Genomic DNA, 13,988 nt, shown 5'->3' with positions numbered 1-13,988 from the left:
ATGGGGCACCAAACACACGCAAATAACAATCAAAACACAACATACACGCATGCCTGCAACATGTATGAACGACTCATACGTAATACATGCACACACACGCACACACGCACACATTTTACTCACCTCATGAAACTGTCGGAGTGCGGTGGTGTGGCGCGTGTGGCCGAAAGCGTGACCGTGCTCAAAGCGTGTGCGCCTCTGTCTGTGTGCGCCCGCGCTTACCGGTCGGCCTTGTCACTCTCACATCATCAACTTAGCAAACTCGACTTGCCATGCGGAAGTCATCCGCCACGGCCGTCGCGGCCCCCCCATTGGCGACGAGCTTGATCGTGGCAGAATTCGACATTGACACGGGCGCGTGCCTGCGCGCCTGCTATCCCTCGCTACCAGCATCTCCGTCGACGGCCTTGCTCTCCTCCATCGAGTCTGGCGCGTCGCCCGGGATTGCCGGGCAGACGGAGTACTTCGCTAGCGTCATGCTTCCCGACGGGGCCGAGAAGGTCGATGTGACGCGCACGGTCTTCGTCGTGAACCGGCCGCAGCCACCTGAGTACCTGCGGTTTCCCGTCTACCGCTTTGCGCGTGTTTCCGCGCGTGCCGGCAGCAGCGACACGCAGGCACTCTGGGAGCGCCGCCCTGGCGAGGAGACCGCGCGGTATGTGCCTGAAATTCTCCTTATCAACGCCACGACGGAGGAGGTGTCGTTGCGGTACAAGGATACGGAGATCGAGGCTCCGTGCGCTGTCCCCGTGGAAAACATATCGTCTCTGCCGAACATACCGGCCGACGTCGTGCGCTTCTCGAAGCAGCTAGAGGCGATGCTGAAGAACGAGGCGACGCTGGACAGGAGTTACTCGGTATCCTTTGCGTCTGGCGGCGACACAAATGTACTGGATGTTGGTGCGGCGGCGTTAAGCGGCGCGAGTGGACGCAGCGGTGGCCTCGGCGGTGCCTCTACAGCGGTGGGCGGCGGTGGCGCCAGTGGCGGTGGCGGGGGCAGCAGCCTTGGGGACTATGCGTTTGTCCTTGTAGACTACACAACCACCACAGCGGCACGCCAGGAAGGCTACCTGATGAAGGTGTCGAACCTTGACCGCTTGCTGAAGACGCTGACGACTTTCCTACAGCGCGAAAAAACGGCCGCCGCAGCAGCCACTTCGGGTGCGGAACGGTTCAATGGTAGCGGCGACGCCCCTGCGGCGGCGGCCTCAGAGTCCATCGTCACGCCACTGACGAAAGCCGGTTTGTTGAGCACCATGAGCTCTACGAGGAGAGCGCCGCCGGGCAGCAGCGCTAACGATACGATCAAGACAACGGCCCACGATATTCGACTTCCTTTTACACCGGACATGTATGGCGGCTGTCATTTCGGCTTAAGCGGCGAAGGTAGCCCTGCTTTTCCGGAGCCGCGGTTAGCCGGTGGCGGCGGCGGCGCTGACACGCAGAGCACCACGAGCTCTATGGAGCAGTCTGGTCACTTGATGCTGCCAAGAACCGGTCCGACGAGCAGCGGCGACGACAGTGACGCAGACTTGGTCGCCGGGGGACATCATGTAGATGCGTCGTCCACTGCCGCCGTTGCTGCGGCAGCCACGCAGAAGGGCCGCCAGGGTGCCTCGACTGAAGCATCGCGACCGGTACTGTTTGGCCTGTGCGCTGTTGTTTCAAAGCGCGACAGCACCGCCCGCCGCGGCGGCATCACCAAGAGCGTCGCCATGCTCGGGCCATCGCTGGTGTGGCTCGAGCCGTTCTTTCCTATTCTCGTCGCTGCCGCTCAGTACTGCTGTGACGTCAACGGCACCGGCGAGAGCGCCGTGCGGGAGCTGCAGCGCATCCTGAAGCGTTGCTACGACTCGGTGAACAATGCAGCATGGATGGTGGCTGCAGGGCGGGCCAAGGTGGACCAGCTCACGGCAGAGATCGGCAAGTACTGCACCCTGAGTAGTGGGCAGCAGGCGTACGTCTACTACAACGACGCCCCCTTCGGCAACACCATCAAGGCCAAAATCTCGCTCTCGCCGGAGTCGAACGACATCGTGTTCACACGGTACAGCCTCGAGAGCCTCATCGAGGCCCTCGGCCCGTCGACGCTACATCTTCTTCTCGGCATCCTCACGGAAAAGAAGATCCTCATTCTCTGTCGCAAAGGCGAGGCGGCCGACGTGTGCGAGGCTGCCCTCTCGCTTGGCGTCATCGGCAACATGCTGGACCGCGACTTCATGGCGCGAAAGGTGTTTCCATACGTCTCCGTGAGCAGCGTGAATCACTTCATGCAGGTTCCAGGCTACATCGTTGGAACCCTCAACCCCATCTTCGACAACGTCAACCTGTGGGGCTGGGATCTGCTGTGCGACCTTGACAACAAGTCCGTCATCACGGCGGCAGAGCGACTGCAGCGCAAGACGACGGGCCTGTCGTCATCTGCCGGCGGCAACTGGTCGGCGGCGACAGCTGGCCTGGCGAACGCCGTTGGTGTCGGTGGTGGAAATGACGCCGAGGCACTGCGCAACTTTCCTGCCCCGCTGCAGCAGCTGTACAAGCAGCTGACGAACACCATCTATCACCTCCGCGCGCTGCGCATCGGCGCCGTCGAGCGGAACCACCGTCTTCGACTGATGGTGGAGGACTTTGTCTACACTGTGGTCCTCGTCGGTTACGTAAACGGGGGCAGTGTGTCGGTGCCGAATGCGCTCTATTCGACCTTCACTCACCGCTCCCTTTCGGCACTGCGGTCGGAGATGATGCTGACGTCCATGATGGACAACATCCGCACTCACGTTTTGCACCGCGGTGAGAATCCAGCCTTGCTACTACACTGCGTGGCTCTGCGACACTGTGCGTGGGGTGAAACCCCGGTGCAACGGACGCTTCAGGCGCTGCTGGACCTGCTTAACACTGAGTGCGACGTGAAGCTCTTTCTCCGACGCATGCCGCTGGCGGTTGGCGGGCTAAACGCAGTGAGCATGCAGCTTACAAGCCCCTCGGCCGAGGCGCGAGCGGCGGCCGCGGCACTGCTGGCGCGTGTGGAGCTGGTGCCGGAGGGAAAGGCCGCAATCGCCTCCATGAATAACTTCTTCGTGATGATTTACGAGAATGGCATGACTGGGGCGGGCCAGTGACGTATGTACTTCTCTTTCCCTTCAAATGTGGGGAGGTGGGGGCTGCTCACGCATGAATGTGTGCCGAAGGCGAAGCGGGAGAAGGAGAGCAAGAAGAGCTCTCGTGTATGCTTTTTGTTTGCTTGCTTTTCTCCTTCACTTCTCGTGCTTCATCTGTGCTTCGAAGGGCTGAGGCGCGCTGAGCCGCGTCTCCCGCTGGATTGAAGTTTCTGTGGGGCCGTGCTTTGCTTGCTCTCATGCCGGAGGATCGAGACCTGCGCGATGGTGCATGCCTGGTTTGCTGATGATTCTTGCGGAGTACCTCTCTGCACGGGCGAGGAAAGGGGGAAAAAGGGAAGAGGGCGGGCGAGCGAGGGACTTCACACAAACACATACACACTTACAGACATAGACACAGAGGAGTGAGAAGAGAGTCTGCATATATATATATATATATATGTGTGTGTGTGTGTGCGATCCGCAGCTGTGAGGACTCCCTCATCCCCCGTCACCTTTGTCTTCCTACACCTTTCCTTTTCCACCTTCCAGGTGTGCGTACGCTCTTTCTCCGTCTGTCGTCTTGCGTGTACTTTGACGGTGCTCGAAGTCTTTGTTTTTCTTCTCTTGTTCTGCCTTCCTCATCACTGGGGGCACGCCTCTCAGTGCGTGGCATCGTCAAGGCGCGGTGCAGCCCCGCACTGTGTGTGTGAGGAAGCCGAGCAGCCTCCCTCCCCCACCCTCATCCCTGCCAACGCAGAACCACCTCCGGCGGTGACAGGGTCGAGTATCTACGGCGTTGGTGAGGAGGAGGTCAGTGCGTATGTGTCGCTGCTGATGTGTCGGCGGTCATGTCCTGGACGGCGTGACGTCGGAGTGGTCTGCGACAGTGAACACGTCTGTGCCATCCACGTAATGGGCAGAGTGTCGGCGTGACTCGAACGCATCCCTCACTCGACGCTCACACGGCTTACTGGCGTGGGGTGCTTGAGTGTCACGGCGAGCGGGATGCACCGGGGGTGGCGACCGGCACAATGGAGAGGAGCGGATGGGTGGGTAGAGTGTGAGGCAGAGGACGTGCTCCGATGACTGAGCCGGTGCATTGCTACAACGCCCGTGTCTACGGTTGCATTGCACCGGGCGATGGGGCTTGTTGCAGGGCGGGTGGGGTGGGTAGAGCAGGGTGGAGCTGGACGCATGCTGTATGGCAGAGAACGGGCACATTAAGAGCACGAAAGGTGTTTGCCGTCAGAACCTCTCCTTGTGTTTTTTTGTTTCGCTTGATTTGCATGTGTTTCTTCTTTCTCTCTCTCCTTTCGAAAGCCTCGTTCTCACGCAGCTATTCTAGCCTTTCCCCTGTGCCGCCGCCGTTCGCGCGGCCCCTCACCGAGGAACTCAGTCGTTGGGCGACGGGGTCGAAGACGGGGTGCGGAAAGTTCTTGCTCAGCACGCACCCACAAACATACGTATCGATGGTTCCTCACGGAGATGAAAAAAAGAAGAGAGCAACGCCGAAAGGGCGAGCGAACGAGTCACTGTGTGTTTGGTGCGTCGAATGACGGAAGGCGACAAGCAATCGCAACGCCGCACTAAGGTGACGCGACGTACATGGCGGTGTTGCGAAACATCCGCCTTTGAGTCGGCGTGGAGGAGGTGTCGAACCACGTCCCGGGTAATGCCTGTGCACCATCAGCGCTACCACTGCCAAGCTGGTCCTCGTAGCTAATGGACCTCTGCGATGTCCATCCTTTTGTGAACGCTTAACCACACGCGCCGTCCATCCTTCTCGTGCTGGCACTTGTTTCGCTTCACTCCCCATTCCTCCGCCTTTTCCCCCTTTTCCTTCGCTGTCCTCATGCGTGCCAAACATACACACACACACGCACACACATGCCGAGACGTGTGTGGCAGAGAACTTCATCCCCTTTTGGCGCTTTCGCCGGGCTGCGGAGTCGACAGCAACACGTCATCTTTGTGTTCAGTGTGCGTTAGAGCCTGTCTGCTGCGTCGCTTCTGCACGCCGTCGCCACTGCCTGCGACTTATTAATTGTGTCTGCGTGCTTGCTGGTGTCTCTCGCTCACGAATGCTTCATCGTGATCATTGCTTCTCTTTTCACAAGCGAAAACGCTTCTCAACTCCACTCGCCACCCCACAAGCCGGCGCATTCACTTTCTTACCCCTTCCCCAGTGCTTTACTGTAAACCTCCAGCCTGACGTACGTTGCTCGGCCTCGCCTTCTCACCTCTCTGTCTCTCTCTCTCTCTCCTCGCCCAAACTGCACTCGCCTCAGGCTGCGCCGCTGTGAAGAGGGGAATTCAAAACAGAAACAAGGACAGCGGAAGGCTTTGCGCGAAGGCGCAAACGCAAACTTTCGGTGGAGCAGCTCGCGCGCCGTCGAACTCGTATGCGCTTTAATGTTGCACTGCAGACAGCGTGTCGCCTTTCCTCCTCTCGCTGTCGGCGTTCTTTTTCATTCTGTGCATCTGTGCTATCCATCCGCCTCTTTCACGTGTTTTGTCTCCGTGTCTCGGCTGGGCTTGAAGTGTTTCTCACTTTTACCGTTGTGTTTGCTTGGGGCTGCGGTGATGGGCTACTGCTCTGCCTCGCTTACGTTTTTGTTTTTGTGCTGTCTCAGCCTCTCACGCACTCGTACTCGGTGCGCAGGTCTGATTGATGTCCCTGTCCGATCCCTGTCCGCTGTTCTCTCTGACTAATACGAACACAAAACCCAGCCAAACGACGAACGGGCAGCAGGCAGTGACTTGACCCTCTTCTCTACACACATCCTTTGTCCTCCACTCCCGCCACTCCTTTTGTGGTTGTGCGCGCTTCGACCGAGAAGCGAACATGAGCGCGAAAAGCCGCACTCCAGTTGAGATTCAGAGGCGTTTCGTGCAGCATGTGCAGAACATTTCCTCCCACACCCGTGGCATCAGCGACGAGCTGGCCCTCATGTCACAGGGCCTGCGAGATGGCATCCAAAGCAGCACGGGCCCCGCGACGGATCTGCTCGCTGCCACAAGTGAGCTGAGCCGCTTAACGATGAAGGCATGCACGAACCTGTCCAGCTGTCTGGAGGATTTGGTCAACATGGGCGAGGCTATGGCACCTGTGCTGGCCGCCAATCCGGAGGCGGAGGAGCCACTGCTGCTGAACTTTTTCAGCACCTTCGTGACACAGATGGGTGCATTCTACAATGAGATCAATGCATGGTGGGGCAAGGGCTGCGAGAGCTTTGGACGCTGCAAAGCAGCGTTCTTCAGAGAATTGTCAGTCTCTAGCACCACACTGGCGACCAGGGAGCCGACCGCCTCGACGACCCCGACGGGCGTGGTGCCGACAGCGGACATAGAGCGTGAGGTGCCCGAAACGGCGGCCGCATCGACCGTGAATGCAGGGCGCCGCGGGAATCACCAGCTGCTCGAGGATGACGTAGCAGGCGGAGAGCCGCCGCCGCAGCCGCACGACTGGTACAGCGAATCAGCGCCTGGCGGTGCCGCTCCCAAGAAGAGGCGAAAGAAGAAGGCCACCACTGCCACCGGAGCAGAGGCATCCGCGACGGTGGCGACGACGTCGACCACGAAGCAGACACAGAACTTTGATCCGTTGCCCAATAGTCAGTCTAGCTGCGGCAGTGCCGAGGACACGATGGCCGACTTGGCGGCGGCGGCGGAGTCAGGCGCTCAGACAGCCTTGCCGCAACGGCCTGAGAAGAACAGTTCACGCTCGGTTCTCCCCGTCGCCGGCGCACCGGCGGAGCTGACGCCGGAGGACCTGAATGCCTTGGCGCGGTGTGAACCCCCTTACCTGCTCCTCACCTCCACCCTGGAGGATGCGCTTGGGGCGGTCGTCATGGACTCCCGCCCCAACGTGTTTAGTAACCTGACCAGCCTCACCTATAATGAACCCGTTTCGACGTATTACATCCGCCTTGTCCGCCCTGGCAGCTTGGCGTACTTTGTCTACTGCAACTACATTCTCGGCAGCGCGGACACGCAGGCCGACTTCCTGTGTGACGTGCTGGAGACCGACTGCGCGGAGGTGGATCCATTCACGTCTCCCGCCGGCGAGGTGATGGTTGAGGACGCAGCGGATCTCTCCAGACTGCCGGCGTGTGCGTGGGGTATCGGCAGCAGTGAGGACAACGAGCGCCGTCTGTACACGATGTACGCGCTCATCGAGCAGCCGCCGCGAGTCTCCCCGACCGCCGTCATACAAGACTCGCTGAATATAGGTGCTGTGCGGGATGAGGTGCTGCACATGGTGACGCTGGTGGACGGCGTACCCGAGTTTGCGCGAGTGACGTGCATGGTGCACTCGGAGGTGCGCACTGCAGAGATACCGACCCAGAAGCAAGCGGCCATCCTCAGCTTCTCGCGCAGCGGGTTTGCGCATACCGGCTTTGTCGAGGTCTCCGATTCGGAAGTCGAGGCGGCGATGTCACGCATGAGGCGCAAAAAGCAGAATACCGCGGACGATAAGATGGTGCTCTTTCCGACGCAGGAGCTGGATGCCACGATGACGTTTCAACCACCAGTCCAGCTCGCCTCGCTCAATCAGCCCGCTGGCGGAGCGGGAATATCACTTGGCGGTGTTGCGCGTGGGGCCGTGCAGGGCGGCTTCGAAGTGCTGAAGGCGCCCTTCACGGTGGGCCGCGCAGTCGGTGGCGCCCTGCTCGACGCCACCGGTGTCACTGGCGCGGTGCGCAACAACATCGAGGGCGTCTTTCGCAAGTCGTTTCCGGACTTGGCTGGCGAGACGCTCGTGGATTCCTTCAACTGCGCCTGGGTCGAACGGTCCGCGCTGAAGCAAGGCTACCTGTTCATTACGCCGCACTGGTTGTGCTTTCAGAGCACCTTGGCCGCCGCGCACTTTTCCATCGAATACGACGAGATCAAAGATATTATCAAGTCTAAGTCGGTGAAGATGTTCGAGAATGCGATCGAGGTGAAGACGCACTTGAATGACACTATATTCCTCACAAACTTTCTGCAGCGGGATCAAGCGTATAGCGCTCTGATGAGTCAGTGGCTGAAGAAGTAAGGGAAAGGAGGTGGGGAGGAAAACGCCGTGCAAGGCTGAACGCGAGTGGGCTCTCGGATAGGTCCCCGAAGAGGGCCACTTGCTAATCGGCACGGAGATGCAGCTCTGCGCCGCAGCCACAGCTTGTCTTGCCTTTCCCAGCGCGTTTAGCTATGTTTCATGTCTGCGCGTGCTGATCTTTTCCGCCATTATTCACGCGCTTTTTCGAGCCAGTATCTGCGTGTGTGTGTGTGTGTGTGTGTGTGTGTGTGTGTGTGGCTTCGTTTGATGCCGACGCACAAGTCAGCTGTACTTCATGCGATGGTGCAGCCATCGCCGCTGTAAGTTGCGCAAAGCACTGTGAGCCGCGCCCCTTCCCCTCCTTCCACTTCTCCAGCTCCCACATCAAACTTGTGCAACGCGGCGCCGTTGTGATGATGCGGATGGGACGAGAGAGGGTGTGCACGTAAGCATTGCAGACGTAGATGTCTGTATGTGTCTGTGTGTGCGCGTTCATATTCGATCAAGAAGTGAAGCAGCCCTCACCTCTCATCGTAAGCGGTGGATGCTGCGGCCCGTGCGGACACGGGCCGCAACGCTTTCCTCTGCATGCGCTTCGTTCTTGTGCCTCATCCCACACTGCACGGTCACTTCCATTTCTTCTTTCCTCTTCGTTTTCTCTCCCTTTCACGCCGATGTCCGCTGCTTTGTGCAACGAATGGATATTTCAAGGTCGATACACACCATCTCCCATCTGCTCGAGAAGAGAGAGAGAGCACTTGCGCGCGCCTTTCTCTTTCTGTTTGGCTTCATCGTCGGTCTGTGGCGTGTGTGTGGACTCGTCTCCCTGCCCCTGCATTTTAGTGATCACGGGTTTGCAGTGCGCGTGCGCAGACACGCACCGCCACAGTGCTTCCCCAACCACGTCCTTCCTCCCGCAGGCAAACACACACGCACTCCAGTGAAGCGTTTTTCGACGGCACACACACACACACACACACACACAGGCGCGAACAAAGAACCCCTTTCTTTTTCTCACAAAAAGGGAAACTCGCAAGCGCTCATCTCTTCCCGTTTCTTCTTCCTCCCCTCTGCCACTTCATACACCATTACCAACAAGCATCTCGTCTCTTTCTCTCTCCTTTCTCCAGCTATTTTCGATTGTCTTCCTCTTGAAGTGTCGAAGCAGGTCAAGAGCGCGCCGCACACCTCGAACCCCCGCTCTCCTGCACCTGCGTTCGTGCATGCATGTGTGCGTGTTCGTGTGTAGGTGTCTGCGTGTAATCTTCAGATTTTTCTCTTTTACTTCTTTTTTCTCTCTCTGTCGCTCTCCTCTTGGGTTTTCTGTGTGTGTGTTGTTGGTGGTGTTGGTGTTGGTGCATGTCTTCTCCATCAGACTACTTGGCGTGCGTTTGCCTGTACGTTTCTCTGCTCTCTTTTCTTTTTTGTCGTGTGTGCGTTTAGTGGTGGTGGTGGTGTGTCTCCCGTTTTCGTTTTTCCGGTCCATCCCTACTTTCATTCTGTGTGCTTCTTTTTCCGCTTGAGCTCTTTCATGTACGTACTCTTTCTCTGCTGCCTTCATCACACCTCCTCTTCCTTCTTTTACTAAGAGAATCTCTTTCTCTCTCTCTCTCTCAACCTCTCTAGCAGCAGCAGCATCGCCGCAGGTCCTCCTCCTCTCTCTTTCTCTGTCACTATCGCCGTGCCTGTTAGAGATCACCCCCCTCCACCCACACCCACCCACTCCTTTCTATTAATTTCTAGTTGTCCTCTCGTTTCTCACACCCCGTTGTGCTGTGGATCTCTTGCTTCGTTGTGCTCTCCATTTTTTTCGCCTTTTATTCACCCTCCTTCTGCTGCCGTCTTTCTTTCTCTTCCGCGTGGGTGCGCATGTGAGCCTTCATCGCCACCCTTTGCCTTCTCCGCACTTCCTGCCCTCCCTTTCCTTCAACTCCGCCGCTCTACCTCTGCGTGCGGGCTTCGTGTTATCGCTACCCGTTCCTGTGGTTTACTTCCCTCCCCTCTCTCTTTTTCAGCACGACGACAAACTTTTTTCTTTGTGTTGTGGTTTGATAGGGCGGACCGCTGGGGAGCGGTTTGGCGCGTGCTCCGTCCTCGCTGTCTCGCGCGCTGCTTTGCCTCCGTCCAGAGCGCGCACATCACCCATCGCCTATAGAAGCGCCGCACACACACACATTACGCACCGCAACACATTCACGCGCGCACCAGGTGAAAAAAGGGGGTATGCGTCATGGATGACGACCGCTACATCTACTCTCGTCCTGTGGTGGTGACGGAGGACCGAATCAAGGAGGCCTTAGAGAAGCAGGCGAAGCAGAAGGCTCTCAAGGCGGCGCTTGATCGGCAAGTGCGGGAGGCCGAGCGGCTGAAGGCGGAGAAGCACCGTGCCAAAGGAAAGCAGGACAAGCAGTGGGGTAACCCCAATGTGAATGTGCCGCCGACTTCTTCTTCTTCGGCGAATGCGGAGAACAAAACGCAGACCGCCTCCCCGGCGGTCACCACATCTGTAGCCGGCCCTTCTCCACCGACGATGGGCGCCACAGTCGCCCCGGGTGCTGTCGAATCCGCTCGATACAACTTCTCCTTCCGCAAAGGCCAAGCGACGTTTGAAGTGGATGGCTCCCCTGCGCGTCGCCTCCGGACTGCGCTCCAGACATCTGCGGAAGCGCGTGAGCGCAGCGGTGGTGCTGCGCCTCCGGGAACCGGTGGTGAAAACGGCAAATCTCCCGCCCCTCGAGGACGTAGGCAGCCAGCATCGCGCGATGCGAGCAGCGGCGCGGGTCCGCGCAACAGTCGTGGCAGGTCAACGGCTGCCGCCAACGGCGGTGAATACCAAACGAACTCGCTGCCTATCAACTTTAGCATAACAAAGGAGGGCGCAGGCAAGAAGGCACCGCCGCTCGAGCGCCGCCCTAGCGACTGTGGTCGACCCAGCTGTGGTACGTCGGGAGAGCGCGGTGGCGGCAGCGACGCAAGTGGGCACAGCAGGAACAAAGGCAATGGCGGCTACGATACGCAGTCTTTACCGACAGAGCTCATCTACAAGTTTGGGCAAGCCAACAACAACGCTGCAGTGGTCAAGCCGTCGCTGCGTCGTGTCACGACTCCTTTGCGGGCCCCGTCTAGCGGCCGCACGTCAGAGCCGCGCGGGCACCAGTCGCCACTGGGCCTTCTAACCGGTGCCGTGTCTGCCAGCTCGATGACGGCAGGCCGAGAGAACTTCAAATCACCTCTCAATGACCGCACAAAAAGTCCTGACTATGCTGGCGTCGGAGGCGCTCACCCTCACTTGTCACCTGGCGGCGCTTTGAAAGGCGTGCCGCGGGTGCTGGGCAGCGGTGGCGGCACTCCAAATGCGAAGGCTCTGGGTGCCCGGTACGTGTCACCGCGCCCAACTGCCCGACTGGCTGGTGGCATCCTCCCTCCGCTCAACCCTCACAACGACTCTGACGTGATTGAGATGTCCGCTGTGCTCGACGTGGTGACGCCTACTCGTGAGTACAGCGTTATTGGCACCGCGACGGGCGCACTCAGCGGCCGCACACCTGGCAGCTCAGCACAACCATTGTCTTGCAAGCGGACGAACAGCACCCCTGCCGAGCGACCTGCACGTCCCTCGCCTCCGGGGTCCCCGCATGCTGCCGCGGCAGCGGAGCAGGAGCGTAAACAGGCCGAGCGAGAGAAGGCGTGGGCGCAGCAGGTGAAGCAGATCAAAGCAGAACTGCGAAAGACACGCGCGAAGGGGCCGGGCAAGAGCGGTATGAAGCTTGAGGACCGGGGGGCTATGAGCAATATTCCACGGCGTGCCGAGACGGCGCCAGATCCAGCTCCGCATCCACCAATGCGGGGAGGCCTCGGTGGCGCAGCAGGGGGTGGTGCTAGTGGTGGTGGCGGTGCTCATGGTCGAAACGGTGCTGGTGGTGGGGGCAAGAGCAACGTTGGTGGCGGTCGCTCACACCAGGTAGAGAAGATGGACTTCGCGAAGGCGCACATCTTCACACGCGAGAACTTCCGGCCGATCACCGCCCCTGAGGATGCCGCCTCCTACTTTGGAATGCTGTCGCCGCCTCCCTCGCTCCCACCGCTAGCGCGGGCACCAAAATTCAAGCCACGCGAGCAGGCGCGGTCGAGCAGCGAGTCAGTCACGGTAGCGGAGAGAAAAGAGGAGGCGATGGGAACCGAGGCGGCCTCCTCGCCAAGCATCAACGGCATTCACACCTTTGTGAGCACTGGCACCTCAGGTGAAGAGTCGCTAAAGCTGGCGTCGCTGACGACACGTCAAGTGACGCTGGGACTGCCAGACTATGGCAACAGCGATCCCGTACCCATCCAGTTCAACCACCTCTTAGAGTTCGTTGAGGCTCAAATTATCACGGCGAGTCAAGCGGAGAACTTGTGGGACTTCTTTGCTGCGTCGGCGGATGTGGCGCGTGGCGGTGGAAGCGGCAGAGATGCTGGTCGTACGGTGTCGTCGTTTTCAGTCAGTAGCGCGCAGGGCATGTGGGGCCGTGCGGCGCGTGGCGACGTGAATGGCGCCGTGGGCGAGGGGAAACCGAGCACATTAGAGATAGAGGCTGTCGACGAACGACCCGCGGCGAACGGCGTCGGCGCCGCCAAGGGCGATGAGAACGTCAACGGTGACAACGGAAGGGCCTTTTGCGTCCCGTACTCTCCTTCGCAGCTTCCGACTTCCGCCGTACTGGCGCCGGCACTGCGCCGCAAGATTAGTCAGCAGCACTCGGAGCAGGAGACAGCGCGGTTGCATGGGCCGTACAAACCACTGCAAAACGGCCGCCCTTGGCGAAGCTCGTCTGGCGCTGGCGGCAGAGGAGCAAGCGGTGGCCCAGGTGGCGGGGATAGTGGGCAACGCACATCGCCACACATAGCGCGGGGGTTGCAGAATCATTTTTCGACCGCATCCGAGCCTGGTAACGAAGGTGGTGACGAGGCTCATGGAGGTGTTAACATGTTCGACACGTTCTCCGAACTGGTACTGCCCACCGACCTGAAAGACGACGACAGTGGCTAAAGTGCGCTTGTTGTCTCCTTGCCGACGATGTATGCCGGAACGCGGTGGGCTAGCAATCCTACCCCCAACAGCCACGTGGTGCGCGCCGGTCGTGCTTGCGCTCTTCCGTTTCCCTCGTTGTTGTTGTCGAGTGCTGCCTCTACCCTTTTTTTGATGTACGCATATATATATATATATAGATGCGTGTATGTGTGTTTGTGTTTGAGTGACGACTGCCGTGGGTTGCACCTGAGGACACTGCTGTCACGAGTGGATGACCGCGTGCCTCTCACTGCCTCGTCTTCCCTGCTCTTCTCCTCCGCACACTACACCGACTTCTCCGTTCATGTGTTGCGCGTGACTCACTGGAAGAGGTGATGCCAAGCGAGTGTCTTTGCATGCGAATTCGTATGTTTACTTGCGAATAGAGCTGAAGTACAGAGTGGAGCAGGTGCGACAGCAGCACTCTGACTCCATTATGTTTGAACAGCGGAGCAGGCGTGCGGTGCGTATTTCTGAGACAGTGTGCAGACGTTTTATTTCTTGCGGCCACTTCTTAGCCTCTATTTCTCGATGTTCTTGGAGGTGCTGCACACCTTTTTGGGCCGCTGCTCTCTCACGCACGCACGCACAGGCACGTACATGCAGACGTCTCACTTCTTTCATTCGCTTGGCGAGGGGCGAAAGTGGGAAGCAAATCAAGCAAAACGAAAGAGGAGCAAGAAAACAGGCAAGCAACGCTGTCTCCGACTCTCTCTCTCTCTCTCTCTGACTCCACCCGTTGCGGTCGCAGTCCCCCTACCAACTCGTGCAGCGTTCCGCGCTCTTCATCCGGCTCTCT

General features: G+C 59.0%; 3 protein-coding genes across 3 annotated transcripts; all 3 read left to right on the top strand.

Annotated features, from left to right (window-relative positions):
- Positions 1–476: 476 nt before the first annotated feature.
- On the top strand, positions 477–3,119 carry LMJF_30_2730 (conserved hypothetical protein; the record flags this gene model as incomplete). Its single annotated transcript, XM_001684825.1, has 1 exon — positions 477–3,119. The coding sequence occupies one exon, from the start codon at positions 477–479 to the stop codon at positions 3,117–3,119; it is 2,643 nt and encodes an 880-aa protein (XP_001684877.1).
- Positions 3,120–5,943: 2,824 nt separating this feature from the next.
- Positions 5,944–8,139, top strand: LMJF_30_2720 (conserved hypothetical protein; the record flags this gene model as incomplete). Its single annotated transcript, XM_001684824.1, has 1 exon — positions 5,944–8,139. One exon carries the CDS (start codon positions 5,944–5,946, stop codon positions 8,137–8,139), a length of 2,196 nt encoding a protein of 731 aa, XP_001684876.1.
- A 2,230-nt stretch (positions 8,140–10,369) lies between these two features.
- On the top strand, positions 10,370–13,168 carry LMJF_30_2710 (conserved hypothetical protein; the record flags this gene model as incomplete). The annotated part of the gene is made up of 1 exon (XM_001684823.1): positions 10,370–13,168. The coding sequence occupies one exon, from the start codon at positions 10,370–10,372 to the stop codon at positions 13,166–13,168; it is 2,799 nt and encodes a 932-aa protein (XP_001684875.1).
- Between the last annotated feature and the right edge of the window lie 820 nt (positions 13,169–13,988).

This window comes from Leishmania major, chromosome 30 (assembly GCF_000002725.2).
Source record: "Leishmania major strain Friedlin complete genome, chromosome 30".
Taxonomy (NCBI): Eukaryota; Euglenozoa; class Kinetoplastea; order Trypanosomatida; family Trypanosomatidae; genus Leishmania; species Leishmania major.
This window is presented reverse-complemented; position numbering and strand designations above follow the sequence as displayed.